Source organism: Oryx dammah, unplaced genomic scaffold (genome assembly GCF_014754425.2).
Source record: "Oryx dammah isolate SB20612 unplaced genomic scaffold, SCBI_Odam_1.1 HiC_scaffold_29, whole genome shotgun sequence".
Classification (NCBI taxonomy): Eukaryota; Metazoa; Chordata; class Mammalia; order Artiodactyla; family Bovidae; genus Oryx; species Oryx dammah.
The window spans coordinates 86,403,750-86,416,900 of record NW_024070213.1 but is presented as its reverse complement, the minus strand read 5'-3'; the positions used below and the strand labels follow the sequence as shown (position 1 = coordinate 86,416,900).

Here is a 13,151-nt window from a genome sequence, read left to right as displayed (position 1 = left end):
GGTGGGGACTAGGTGGAGGAAGGGCTGCGGGAGGAGGAGCTGGCGCGTCGCGACCCGCCCCGTCCCATCCAGTCTGGCCTGGGCGCCGAAGGAACTGCGGTCCCAGCCCTTGTCATCCAGCGGCTTGTCCTGCGTGCCCCGAGCCCTGCCCGCACCCAGTTATGACTCTGCGCCCCTCACTTCTCCCGCTCCGACTGCTGCTGCTGCTGCTGCTCAGGGGGGCGGTGTGCCGGGCGGAGGCTGGGTCCGAAACCGAAAGTCCTGTCCGGACCCTCCAAGTGGAGACCCTGGTGAGGAGGAGAGAATCCCGGGCGGGCGCTGTGGATGGAGGTCGGGCCCGGTTGCGGGGAAGGTCGGGGTCTAAAGGATCCTGGGAGCGGGGAGGAGGGAGTGCAGGCACCGAATTAGGGGTGCCGCGTCGAGGGCAGGAACCTCCCTGACTCGTGTAGTGCGATCGTAGGTGGAGCCCCCTGAGCCGTGTGCGGAGCCTGCTGCCTTTGGAGACACGCTTCACATACACTACTCGGTGAGGGGCCTGGGGGGCCGCGGCGGGGCCCCGGGGGCGGCGCCCTGCTGAAACACGTCAGCTTTAGCATGGACACGTGGCAAGCGGTCCCGGAGTAACTCCGGCTCTGGGGTCCTCCGGCACGTGGCGGGGGGGAGGGGCGCGCCTGATCCCTACCCTTTCCCCTTCCCTGCTCTTCCGCAGTGAAGTGAAGGGTGGAGGGATCTCCGAGAATTGCCAGCCCTTTTGGGGCTTCCTGTTCCTTTCTGCCCGAAAGGGAACGTTAGACTGCAGCTGCTAGGGGTTGCGGCCCGAGGCCAGGTGTGTGCGCACCCTGCTGGGAGGGAGCGGTATAGGTGTGCGCTCTAGATGCTCTCCCTCCCACCCCCAGGGCAGCCTGGTAGATGGACGCATCTTTGACACATCTCTGACCAGAGACCCTCTGGTTATAGAACTCGGCCAAAAGCAGGTGATACCAGGTATGTGAGCTGCACCTCCCATTCCATTTCTTCCCAACCTAAGCCCTTTCTTAGTCTCTTTAACCTCTCAGCTACCTTGGAAATGCCCGCCCCCCCAGGGTTCTGCCACTCACCTCCCGAGCTTCAAATCCCACTCTTAGTACTCCTCTTGCCGCGTACCACATTGGAAGCCAGAGATTCCAGAAGTGGGGAGCTCAATTGAGGGTCATGGGGAGTGTTTGATCTTCCTCTCCCAGGATTTGGGGAATGTAGATAGCTTCCTATTCATTTGTGTCTTCTTCCTCAAGGTCTGGAGCAGAGCCTTCTAGACATGTGTGTGGGGTGAGTATCTGGGCAGGGGTGGGCTTGGGTGTACCCTTTCTGCATGGGTGGAGGCTGTCTCTGCTCCTAGAGGAGGCAAGAGAATGGGCTCTGGCTTCGTACTGGGTAGGCCCTGGTCTCTGGGCATGGGGGCTCTGGATGAAGCCTCAGGCTTTTTCTGGCTGGGGGTTCTGTTGGTGGAGTTGAGACGCCTTGGCCAGTCAACCTGTTTGGTGCTCAGGTGGGAAAGTTCGTGTTTTGAGTGTGAATATCCAGAGGTTTTTGTTGGTGGGACTTCAGATGGACTGAGGTGGTTGGCCCGCCTGGTTCTACCCCTGGCTATGACTCACATTCCTTTCCTTAGAGAGAAGCGAAGGGTAATCATTCCTTCTCACCTGGCCTATGGAAAACGGGGATTTCCACCATCTATCCCAGGTAATCTGACGAGGTGTCTCTCTGGCTATTGAGATACCCAGTCCCTGGGACTTCCCTGGCGATCCAGAGGTTGAGACTCTGTGCTTCCAACTCAGAAAGCGTGGGTGTGAGCCCTGGTCGGGGAACTAAGATCCCACATGCCAGAGAGCAAAGCCAAAAAACAAACAGAAAAAACAGTCCCTAGGAGCTGTAAGGAGCTATACACTTTGAAGCCTGAGGTCTAAACCCAGTTTGCTAAATGGTATAGGACTGGCTGATGCCTCCTCCTGCAGGGCCACCTTTTTCCTCCTCAGATCACCAGCAGGGACTAGAGACATATAACCTGTTAAGGCCACCAGGCTTGTCCTCCGGCAGCCGGCAACTTTCTAGGGAGGTGACCCTTGCTTGAGCCACCTGAGTCTGCTGCCTGCGCCACCTCTCTGAGAACTCTGGACTTCTTTCCTGTGCTTTTCCTACAACTCCAGACTGTCATTTGTGCAGCTGGCATGGCTTCTCACCACATCTCCACAGTTCCTTTCAGCCTCCACCAGAGAAGAGCTGGTGAAAATGGTCACAGTCAAGTAATTCAAAACAAAATAAAAACAACATTTAAAAGCCAAGCCTCGGGGCCTCCCTGGGGTTCTAGTTAACACTTCCCCTTCCAATGCTGGGGGTGTGAGTTCCATGTCTCTGGGCCAACAAAACAAAACAAAACAAAACAGAAGCAATATTGTAACAAATTAAATAAAGACTTTAAAAATGGTCCACAACCAAAAAAAAAAAAATCTTAAAAAAAGCCAAGCCCTCACAGGTTACTGCTAATACCTACTTTTTAAGGCCTGAGCCTAAACAAATTTTCCAAGATGCAGATCTCTTGCTTTTGGTTATAAGAAATGTTCCATTAGCTAAAATGAGTTGTACTGGGATAAAAATTCTTATCCTAAGTTCTAGTTTAAAGGGAGACCCAGAGAGAGAGTCAGGGGACTAAAGAGAAATTCTTTTACCCAAAGCTCTGTTGCCTCCTCATCTCCAGTACTGCTTTGTTTACATTTCTCCCTCATCTCACTCCTGTTCATTTCTCCATTCCGAACGTCTTAAACCACATCCTGCCTCTCTAGCCATGTTGAAACACCTGTTTTTTTTTTTTTTCTTTTTTAAAAGAATCATAGTGAGTGTGCTTATTTGTTGGTGACATTTTAAAAAGTCTAGTTGAAGTCCAGTTAATTTCAGCCTTGCAAAGATTCTATCCATGTGGCTGTTTAGAGATACAGTTAGTACAGAGGTGCTCTAACTTATAAATGGAGAACGGCCTGTACTTTTCATAAAGGTTCTCCTGTTGTGTCAAAGACCTGTCAGTGAAGACAAGCCACACTTGTGTATTTGGGGTAAACATGACTATCACTCAATAGCCTCATAACCCTCCTCTGCCTCTCGCATTAAGAGAACTCAGCCCCACATTTAAATCTTGCCAACTTCACAGATGTTGCTGTAGTGCGGTTTGCCCTCCCTATTTGCATTCAGAATCTGAGCCCTGGATACAGTGCACAGGGATTCTAACCCTCACCTCCTCTCTGCCTCCAGCGGATGCAGAGCTGCATTTTGACGTGGAACTGATTGCACTGATCCGAGCCAACTACTGGCAGAAGCTGGTGAAGGGCATTTTCCCTCTGGTAGGCATGGCCATGGTGCCAGCCCTCTTGGGCCTTATTGGGTATCATCTATACAGAAAGGCCAGCAGTCCTAAAATCTCCAAAAAGAAGCTCAAGGAAGAGAAACGAAACAAGAGCAAAAAGAAATAATAAACAATTTAAAAAAAACCTTGCATTCTTCAACTGATACTTTCTGCGGCTGCCTTTTTAAGTGGGAATGAGATAAAGGGCTGAGGAAAAAGGCATTCTTAGTTGGGTTCTGCTTGGCAGGGGGTGGTTGGAGGCTTTGGATCAGTTCTCCTGGCCTCCTCTTCCTGTCCTAACTTACATCAAGGACCATAGGATCTCTGGGTCCTGAAAGCATGGGTTTTGGCCCCCGTTGTGTCCTGACACCGAGGAGCAATACCTCACTGAGAAGTAAGCGTCGGGGCAGTTGCCTGGTACTCTCTCTACTCCCTGTGCTGTGTGTATGCCAAGTCGCTCAGTCGTGGCTGACTCTTTGTGACCCTATGGACTGTAGGCCCGTAGGCTCCTCTGTCCATGGGGATTCTCCAGGCAAGAATACTAGGGTGGGTTGCTGTACCCTCCTCCAGGGGATCTTCCCAACCCAGGGATCGAACCCACGTCTCTTGCATTGGCAGGTGTTTTTTTTTTACCATTAGTGCCACCTGGGAAGCCCTTTCTACTCCCTAGTGCTGCTGTATTCCTAATATCCTCCAAGTAGACTGTTTTATCCAATATAGAAAAGATATAGAGAGTTCATAAACTCCATGGTGATTTTTAATAGCAAAGTCCTTGGGTTTCTCAAAACATTCTGTGGGAATTGAAAAGAGGTTTTCCCCTTTGTATCACAGGGTGTGGGAGACCACATGGGCTGCTTCAATGATGCTGTAAGTGGCTGGAGGTTTTTTGTCACCTGGCTGGGCTGCGGGCGTGGGCAGGAGCTGGGGTAAGTTGCTGCGGTGATTGACGATGAAGAGTGGGTTGAGCTGGCTCAGCACATCATCACTCACAGAGATGCCATCCAAGTATTGCCTGAGCATCTCCCGCAGCTTCTCATTGATTTCTAACAACTGAGCACGTCTGTGCCGAAGGCTCAGTTGCTCCAGTTTCACTTTGTTGTACCTTTTCCAGAAATTCTCCATCCCTTTATAGTCCATTATCACCTGGGAGTGAGTTACAGGGAGAAGGTGTGTGGTAGGATCTGTTAGCAAGTGTAGCCCATTGCTCTGCCTCAGGTGGTGGCCTTGGGCCCGTGGAACCTTACCTTTCCAAGCTCTTCATTAAACTCCTCTAGGTCCATTGTCTCTATCTCTTCCTGCTCCTTGGGAGTCAACACCGATGAATAAAAAGGCAGCACTTTCTCTTCTTCTGTTTCAAATTTCCTACATATTTCAGCAAGTTTAAGAATCTTTTCACCCTGTTGGAAGCAAGCAGAAACCTTCTATCAGGAAAGGGATTGGGAAGGGGAAATAGTGGAGTTGGTTCCCCTGCTTCAATCCAGGGAAGCCAAATGGGATACAAAAGTAATACATCCAACACAAAGGGCTTACAAGCACTATTCCAAATATTTCATATTCTAAAACCCATTCACTATTAACTCATTAAATTGAAGAGGTGAGAGGTGAGGGACTTCCTGGTGGTCCAGTGGTTAAGGACCTGCCTTCCAATGCAGGGGACATGGGTTCCATCCCTGGTTGGGGAACTAAGATCCCACATACTGTGGAACAGCTAAGCCCGAGTGCCTCAACTAGAGAGCCCGTGTCCAGCAACTACTGAGCCTGTGCGCCACAACTAGAGAGAAACTCGTGCCACAACTAAGACCCGGTGCAGCCCAGAAATAAATATTAAATAAATAAAATAATATGTGAGAGGCAGGGGAACATGAAATAAAATAGGTATTCCAAGTGTGCACTCAGGTAGGAAGCTAGAGGAAGCCCTCTGTTTTGCCAGCCCCTTTCACTCTGCAGGGAGCCAGGTTCCCTGGTTCTGTTCTGGCTACCCTCTCCCCTTTGTTACCTTGTTGACAATCTCCCTCAGGGCCTTGAGGGTAGCATTGCTTTCCAGGGTGAGTTTGACTAAGTTCTCCTGTGCTATTCCCCGGGCCTGAGTCCTCTGGGCCTTAAGTTTTCGCAGTTGTACCAGGACCAACTCCTTGTCTTCACGAATGTCCTGATTCTGTTCTTCACTCTCGCGGCTGTGCACCAGGATCTTTCCTTTTAAAATAATGATGGAATCCTAGAGGAACAGGGTAGATTAGGGGAAACACTTGACTACGTGAGGGTCTTCAGTGAGCAGATAGAAGGACTATCTGGGGACTGAAATCAGAGCATACCATCTCTCCCCAAACAGTGATGAAGCCCAGGGGAAACAGGAAGAAGAACAGGGGATAATGGAGCAGTTAAAGCAGTGAGTCGCCCAGGTTAGCTGCACTAACCTGTAGTTTCTGTATTTTTTTCATCTGTGCTTCAATCTCTTTGGAGCTTTTCTCGTCCTTCACCTTGAGAGTCTCGAAGGCAATCTTTCGATCCTCTGTAGCATCAGTGTAATTCTTGAGTGCATCCTGGAACCTTCTCCACAGATCTTCTACTATGTTCTCCAGTTGCAGTCTTAGAAAGTGCTTCTCTTCTAAATTCTGGGAAGTGATCCCCAATAGCCAGTGCTTGGACTTAACCTATTAGCGCCCTTTCTCTGGCACCAACACCTCCCCCTCTTGAACTGTTTGTAGCACAGCATGGTGCAGAGGTTGCCAGTGAAAATGCCTACAAAGACCAGGCAGATGATATAATAAGTGCTGTGGGCTCTGTGGGGCCGGTGGTGAACCCCAGAGGAAATGCCCCATTGGTGGTGGGGGTGAGGGCACAGCTGTTCAGCTCCATGGGAACGTCCCCATTTGAAAATGTGGCCCAGTGTTACCAGATCTTTAAATTGTTTAGGGGAAGTTGCAGTTTTGGATTTTTTTGTGAAATCTCCCAATTTTAAATGTAGAAAGCTTATAAAAATTTGTATGAAACATTATGGGACAAAATGAAAACAAAGCACTCTACCCTCCAAACCCAGGTCTGCAGGCTGGCTAAGTTGGCAGCCTCCAAGGTGGTGGAAGCTCTTGGTGCCAAGTGGCAGGAGAACTGGACTACCCCCTGGCTGGATCACAGATCAGCAGCCTGACTTAGGCAGGTCATTAAGGTCCACTTTGGACCTTAATTTCTTCTTCTACAGATCACAGAGGTGAAGTGAGAGGATCTCCTTGGTGTGTGTTAGCTTTAAAATGCATTTTCTTGGTATTTCAGGATGGTCTTTCCTCCTCACCAATTTTCACAAAATTACAAAAAGCCGCAGGGGTATACCTACATTGGCAACAGGTATTTTATTGACTGTCTTGGTTAAAGGGATCTCTTCTAGCTCTACTACCTTCAGAACTTTTTTCTCCCTTTTTCCACCCCCTGCCCATCTGCTTTCCCTCCGTACCTTGTTTTTCAGATCATCCCACATGCTCTGGAACTCCAGCTTGCTTTCATATTCAGAATCTATGTAGTTCTGCTCCATGGCCATGAAGACATCTTGTAGGTAGTGAATCTCTTTTTCATGTTGGTCAATAATTGTTTTCCTGTAGGAGGGAAGATACTGTTCCTGCTCTGAGGCATAAAGCATATGGACCAATAATGACAATGCAAAGCAGTATGTAATAAAACTATATGAATGGTACAAACTCTTAGGTACTGAAGACGAATAGAAGGAGCGCAGATTCTGTCCTTTGCAGGGCCAGAAAAAATGAATAATATTAGTTTGATTTTTGAATAGGTAATATACTCATATGATAAAAAAATTTTGAAAGTACGAAATGTTGCAGTGAAAAGTCTCTTTCCCATCTATATTTCTGATCCTGTTCCAGATGCCAATTTTCTTGCTGTTCACACTGTCCTCACTGTTCGCTGAACCCAGGAAAGGTAAGCCGAGAACTAAGAGGTTGAAAGAAGACCCAGACACTATAGGAACTGTAGCCAGGTTTATTCTCTCCAGGCTGGCATGGCAGCCATAACACAGCCTCTCTCCTGGCTGACGCTGCAGTCATAGATATAACACAACATAACTGCACACAACCCTTCTGGGCTTTTTCAGGTGACGCTCATACAGGCATACCGCACAAAGGAGTCCGGATCCAAGCGAGTACCTCCTGAGGCGCATGCGCAGTGCTACAAGTGACCTCAGCAATCACATAGTTATTGTTTACAGAACATGGGGCAGAGGGCATGAGAGGGTGGGGTGAGAGGGCCTGAATGGTGCCATCTTGTTAATTTCCCCGCACTATCGCTGTCCTCCTGGCAGGTAGATGGGTAGGATTTTGATCCCTGAAAGTGGGTGGCTGCTTACAGGTAGCATTTTGACATAGGCTCTGGATACGCCCCTGGGCTCAACGCCCCCCATCCCCACCCCCATAGCTCTTCTTAGGCCCCCACACCTTTCAGTCTCAAACTCCTTGGTTAGGGCCTCCAGCTCCATGTTGTAATTTTCCTCGAGGAGGCTGAGCCGGCATCTCTGCAGGGCCAAGAGCTGGTCGATGCTGTGCAAGTGGCTGCGCAGGGCGTGGGCGTGCTGCTCCTCGGCTTCTGACAGGTCCTTTGCTAAAGACTGGGTAGGAAACAGTTACCACTTTGGCTGAATGGCAGCTAGGTGAGAAAATAAAAATGTATTCAGCTAGCTAGTTCCTATTTTCCCTAGTTCTTACATGCCAACTCTTTGGCTCTGGGAGCTCGGGTTGTCCCGCTTTGGAATGTGAGAAGCCAGTGCCGGTGGAGGGGCCCTGTGAAAGCATTCATCCAGTCAACAGCCCCGCTGAGATCCCAGTGGACAGTCAGAAGCAGCTGTCAGTCATCTTACACATGCAGCTCAGTCAAGCCCCCAGGTGACTGCCGTCCCAAGTGACATCTCACTGAAAACCATGTGAGAGGTGCCAGGCAAGAACCTCCCTGCTAAGCTAAGTCAACCTATAGAACCCTGAGAGAGACTGAAATAAATTGTAAGTCGCTTATTTAAGGTGGTTTGTGATGTAGCTATAATAGATAATGAGAAGACATCCACTGGCAAAAAAAAAAAAAAAAAAAGTGAAAATGTGAACATCAATAAGGATAAGAATGGCAATGGATTAAAAAATATCAAATATGTTTGATTATGAGTTTATCAGGATACTTAAAAAAATCAATTCCCATTAGAGGATGCCAGACAATGAATTAAAAAAAAAACCAAACTGGTTCATAAAAGGGAAGAGAAAGAGTCAGGCATTTTTTATATAAATTATACCTCTGGGTAACTGAATGGTAAATTATAGTAAGTATCTCTTTATAGAAGTATTTGAACTAATAAATGAAAAAAAGAATGATACTATTAGAAAATCAGCATAAAAAAAAAGAAAATCAGCATTTTGCAACCCCCAATGAATTAATCAACAGCTACTATAAAAGAACACAGCACCTGCAAGCTTCTAGTTGGAATTACCAAGACACAGGAAATACTGAGGACAAAGTAACATGTTAAATTACAATACAGAATACTATGCAGTTGTAAAACAAAATGAGAAGCATGGGCTAATGTGGAATAGTCCCCAGGATATATTATTAACTGAAAAAGGCAAGAGGCAGAACACTATGTAATACTACTATCTGTGTAAAAAAAGCTTTATTCATGCAACTAAAATTATCAGGAGGGGCACTGGGTGGTTGAAAGGCACCAGTGGGAGGGAACTTTTCTGAACGTAACTTTTTTATCTTTTGAATTTTGAATAATGTGGGTGAACTAATTCAAAAAAGCAAAACAAATTAAAATTAAAATGAATAAAGCAAAAAAGCCTTTACCAAATGTCCGATGATCCACTCACTGTAAACTACCACACTGTTTAGTATGGGGCTTCCCTGGTAGCTCAGACAATAAAGAATCTGCCTGCAATGTAGGAGACCCAGGTTCGATCTCTGGGTAGGGAAGATCCCCTGGAGTAGAGAATGGCAACCCATCCCACTATTCTTGCCTAGAGAATACCATGGACAGAGGAGCCTGGCGGGCTACAGCCCCGTCAGGGAGTTGCAAAGAATTGTGTGGGGTCGCAAAGAGTCAGACACGACAGAGCGACTTTAGTATGGAAAAGATCTTATGAAATAGGTGCTGATAATGGAAGACTTTTCACTCACTCAGCTAAGGAGTACTAAATCTGCTCTGTACCAGCACCATGCTGGATACTGAGGATTCAGAGATGAAAAGACATTTTCACTGTCTCCAAAGGAGTCTGAAGCCTTGCAGTAGAAAAGGTTATATAAACAGAAAATTACAAATAAATTCTGAGGGAAAAAAAAACCAGGTGCAGATTAAATTCCCATTTTATAAAATTTGAAAAAATGTTACAGCACAACATGGAAAATGCTATGAGGTTGATGATTCCCCAGTGATAAGGGGATATAAAAGACAGAGTGCACTGGGGAAGTCTTCATAGTAGAGATGTCATTTGTGTCACTCTTGGAGGAGTAAGAATTTGCCAGGAAAAATGAGGAGATAAGGAAAAGAGAATTCCAGATAGAGGGAACAGCATGTGCAAAGGCACAGGAAAGAAGGCTGGCTATATGAAAGGTACAGGTAGACGCCACATCAGGAAAGGCTTTGCTGTTCCTTCTGTGGAGGAAGGGAGCCATTATTTATGGAGCCACTAAGGAGATTTACACAGTGGAGTAACAGGAACAGATTTTTGTTTTAGAAAGATAATCCTGGTCGTTGTATAGACAATCAAACACTGGAAGATAAGAAGTTATTGCAGTAGAGATAATACCCGGGTCTCAACTACAGCAGGATAGTGGGGAAGAGCAGGGTGTGGCTTATTTAAGCAGAAGATTTACATAAGACTTAGTACCAGAAGTCAGGGATGGAGGCCAAAGCTAGAATGATTCCCAGATTCCCGGGTTGGGTGATGGTGTATGGCACCAGCCACCCAAACAGAGATTATGAAGAAGACCGGATTGTGGAGTATGGGAAAGGGGACTGGAGAGAGGAGGAACTCATGAGTTCAGTTTTAAGAACAGTGCAACAAACAGGAACAGATATTGAGGGATCCTAAATATAGGGACTTGAAATTCAAGAGAAAAAAATCCCTTACAGAAAAAGATGGTATGTACTCAACTCAAGAACCTCCCAAGGGCATAAAGTTAGCTGATTGAATTGGTTAGAGATCCAGAACCGTTCCTACCGATAGAGATCTTCACAACCTTATCCAGGGCCACTGAAGTTGAATCCAAGAGGCCACATGGAATTGGTTGGGAATCAAGAAATCCATGCTGTAGTCACAGCTCTCTCACTGACTAGCTGTGTGATCTTGGGCAAACTGCTTCTTCTCTCTGGAACTAAGCCTTCTCACATTGAAATGAAAGTTTAAGACTAAGTTCAAGTCATTGGGTGATGTCTACTCTGCCTTTCAACTCTAGTACTGTATGGTACTGGTTTGAGGCAGCAGATGATCAAGGAGAATGGCTCCTCTAACAGAAGGGGAGGGGTGACAGCTCAGTATTCTACTTTTCACTTCAGTGAAATGAACGATAGCCTAGCTGCCTCACAGCGTGTGTCTTGGGAGTGCTTTAACATGAATTAACTCACTAGGCCCATTCTATTAAGAGATCAAAGGCAGTCATAATCAAGTGTTTCTTTGGGAAGAGAGCTTGCCTTGATGACACTGTCCTTGCAGTCCACCACTCGTTCAAATGTTTGGCTGAGGATCTCAATGTCCTTATGAAGCTCTCTCGTCTTGACTTCCCGAAGGACCGTTCTCCACTGTGTGTTAATCTTATTAAGGTTCAGAGCACTGTTGTGCTCCTCCTTGGCCAGCTTGTCCTGTGGGAAGGAATAAATATACCCCCTCAACCCCACACCGGAGGTCAAAGGATGAGACGGTTAGATAGCATCACTGATTCAATGGACAAATGAATTTGAGCAAACTCTGGGAGATAATAGAGGACAGAGGAGCCTGGAGTGCTACAGTCCATGGGGTTGCAAAGAGTCAGATATGACTTAGTCACTGAACAACAACAACAACCCCAGAGACCAGGGCTAAAAGCCCTGATACAGTACAACAAACAAGATCAAATTACAAGGTCAACTAACATCTTACCCTTTGTATTTTCTGAGGCACCTGATGGCTAACATTCAGGAGTTCTTATTCTTGTTTTTGGAGGGTCTTAAGTAAGACAGGATCTGCCCAGTGGCATTTTAGGGAGGCTGAGCGCCGAAGAATTGATGCTTTTGAACTGTGGTGTTGGAGAAGACTCTTGAGAGTCCCTTGGACTGCAAGGAGATCCAACCAGTCCATTCTGAAGGAGATCAGCCCTGGGATTTCTTTGGAAGGAATGATGCTGAAGCTGCAACTCCAGTACTTTGGCCACCTCATGTGAAGAGTTGACTCACTGGAAAAGACCCTGATGCTGGGAGGGACTGGGGGCAGGAGAAGGGGACGACAGAGGATGAGATGGCTGGATGGCATCACCGACTCGATGGACATGAGTTTGGGTGAATTCCAGGAGTTGGTGATGGACAGGGAGGCCTGATGTGCTGCGATTCATGGGGTCCCAAAGAGTCGGACACGACTGAGTGACTGAACTGAACTGATGGTGAGTTTCCTTCTGGATGGAGGCATCAGAGCAGGACATTGTTTGTAATGGCTCATCTTGAGGGAGAATATCAGACTTTCAGATAGCTCAGACAGATGATAGCACCTACTATCCCAGTGCTGGGGCTCAGTAGTGATTGTCCAGCTCAATACCATCTCCCTACCTCCATGCTTCACAGAGAACTGCTCCTTCCCCCATACAATATTGCCTGAAATCTAAGTCTATCTGGGTCTTAAGATTTCCAGGGGGAGGGGAGGCTACCATGAAAATGAGGCTGCCACAAAGACAGGGTCAAGGTGACAGACCAAGGCAGGGGTTGGGCAGAGAGTAATGCAAAAACCCATCACCTTCAAGAACTGGTTCAGGAGCTTCTCTTTCTTCTTGGCCATCTCCTCCTCTGCCAGCAACTTCTGCTGAAACAGAAGGAGCTGCTCCTCATCCGACAACGGCACCTTGGCTTTTTTCCCTTTCTTAGACATAGCTGAATCTGGGCGAGGATCCTCCACCTGCCACGGCCAGCATTAAAAGGGCAGGAGGAAAACGTCCCTAGAAAAGAGCCTTCTGGGACTGCCCCTGAAGACCTTAGATCTCAGATGTGTGTTAGATCTAAAGCCTTAGATCTCAGACCTTAGATCTCAGACCTCAGGCTAGAGAAAACCTGGGAGAGCGGTGTGGCAGGGTTCCCAAGCCAAAGGACGCATCTCCGTCTCCTAGCAACGGAGATCTCACTAAGATGGCGCTGTAACAGCTAAGAGCAGGTGCCCTGTCTTGGAGCGCCCTCTGCTCGCTGGAGGACCTCAGTCAGTTTCTGAGAGGGTCTTTTCCTCCTCAATGAATATTCTAAAAATCTTTTGGGGGGGATTATTTTTCACGTAATGGCCATATCTTAAAATATATGTAATAAATAACTTTTGAGAGATATGGAGAAACAGGAATCTTCACAAATTTTGGTGGCAAAGGTAAAATGGTAGAGCCATTTTGGTAAATTTACCTTGTGATCCAGTAATTTCACGTTTAGATATCAATCTAAGAGAAGTGAGAGTGTATCCATATAACGACTGTCACAGGAATGCTTTTAGTGGCATTAGTCATAATCATTTCAGTTCAGTCGCTCAGTCATTTCCGACTCTTTGCGACTCCATGAATTGCAGCCCGCCAAGCCTCCCTGTCC

The 13,151-nt window shown here is 47.2% G+C and overlaps 2 protein-coding genes across 3 annotated transcripts; one reads left to right on the top strand and one right to left on the bottom strand.

Moving 5' to 3' along the window:
* LOC120858205 (peptidyl-prolyl cis-trans isomerase FKBP11) lies at positions 1 to 3,507 on the top strand. The gene is made up of 6 exons (XM_040234128.1): positions 1 to 290; positions 461 to 526; positions 897 to 984; positions 1,272 to 1,305; positions 1,649 to 1,719; positions 3,280 to 3,507. The coding sequence occupies exons 1-6, from the start codon at positions 162 to 164 to the stop codon at positions 3,495 to 3,497; spliced, it is 606 nt and encodes a 201-aa protein (XP_040090062.1). The 5' UTR covers positions 1 to 161; the 3' UTR covers positions 3,498 to 3,507.
* Positions 3,508 to 4,109: 602 nt separating this feature from the next.
* Positions 4,110 to 12,707, bottom strand: LOC120858182 (dynein regulatory complex subunit 2). Of its 2 annotated transcripts, XM_040234086.1 has the most exons (9): positions 12,622 to 12,655; positions 12,328 to 12,486; positions 11,040 to 11,207; positions 7,807 to 7,976; positions 6,816 to 6,954; positions 5,785 to 5,982; positions 5,367 to 5,585; positions 4,615 to 4,767; positions 4,110 to 4,513 (listed from the first exon to the last, which is right to left on the bottom strand). In XM_040234086.1, the coding sequence occupies exons 2-9, from the start codon at positions 12,457 to 12,459 to the stop codon at positions 4,196 to 4,198; spliced, it is 1,497 nt and encodes a 498-aa protein (XP_040090020.1). In that variant the 5' UTR covers positions 12,460 to 12,486; positions 12,622 to 12,655; the 3' UTR covers positions 4,110 to 4,195. The 2 variants fall into 2 exon arrangements, with proteins under 2 accessions (XP_040090020.1, XP_040090019.1); XM_040234085.1 differs by having other exon boundaries at positions 12,328 to 12,707.
* Between the last annotated feature and the right edge of the window lie 444 nt (positions 12,708 to 13,151).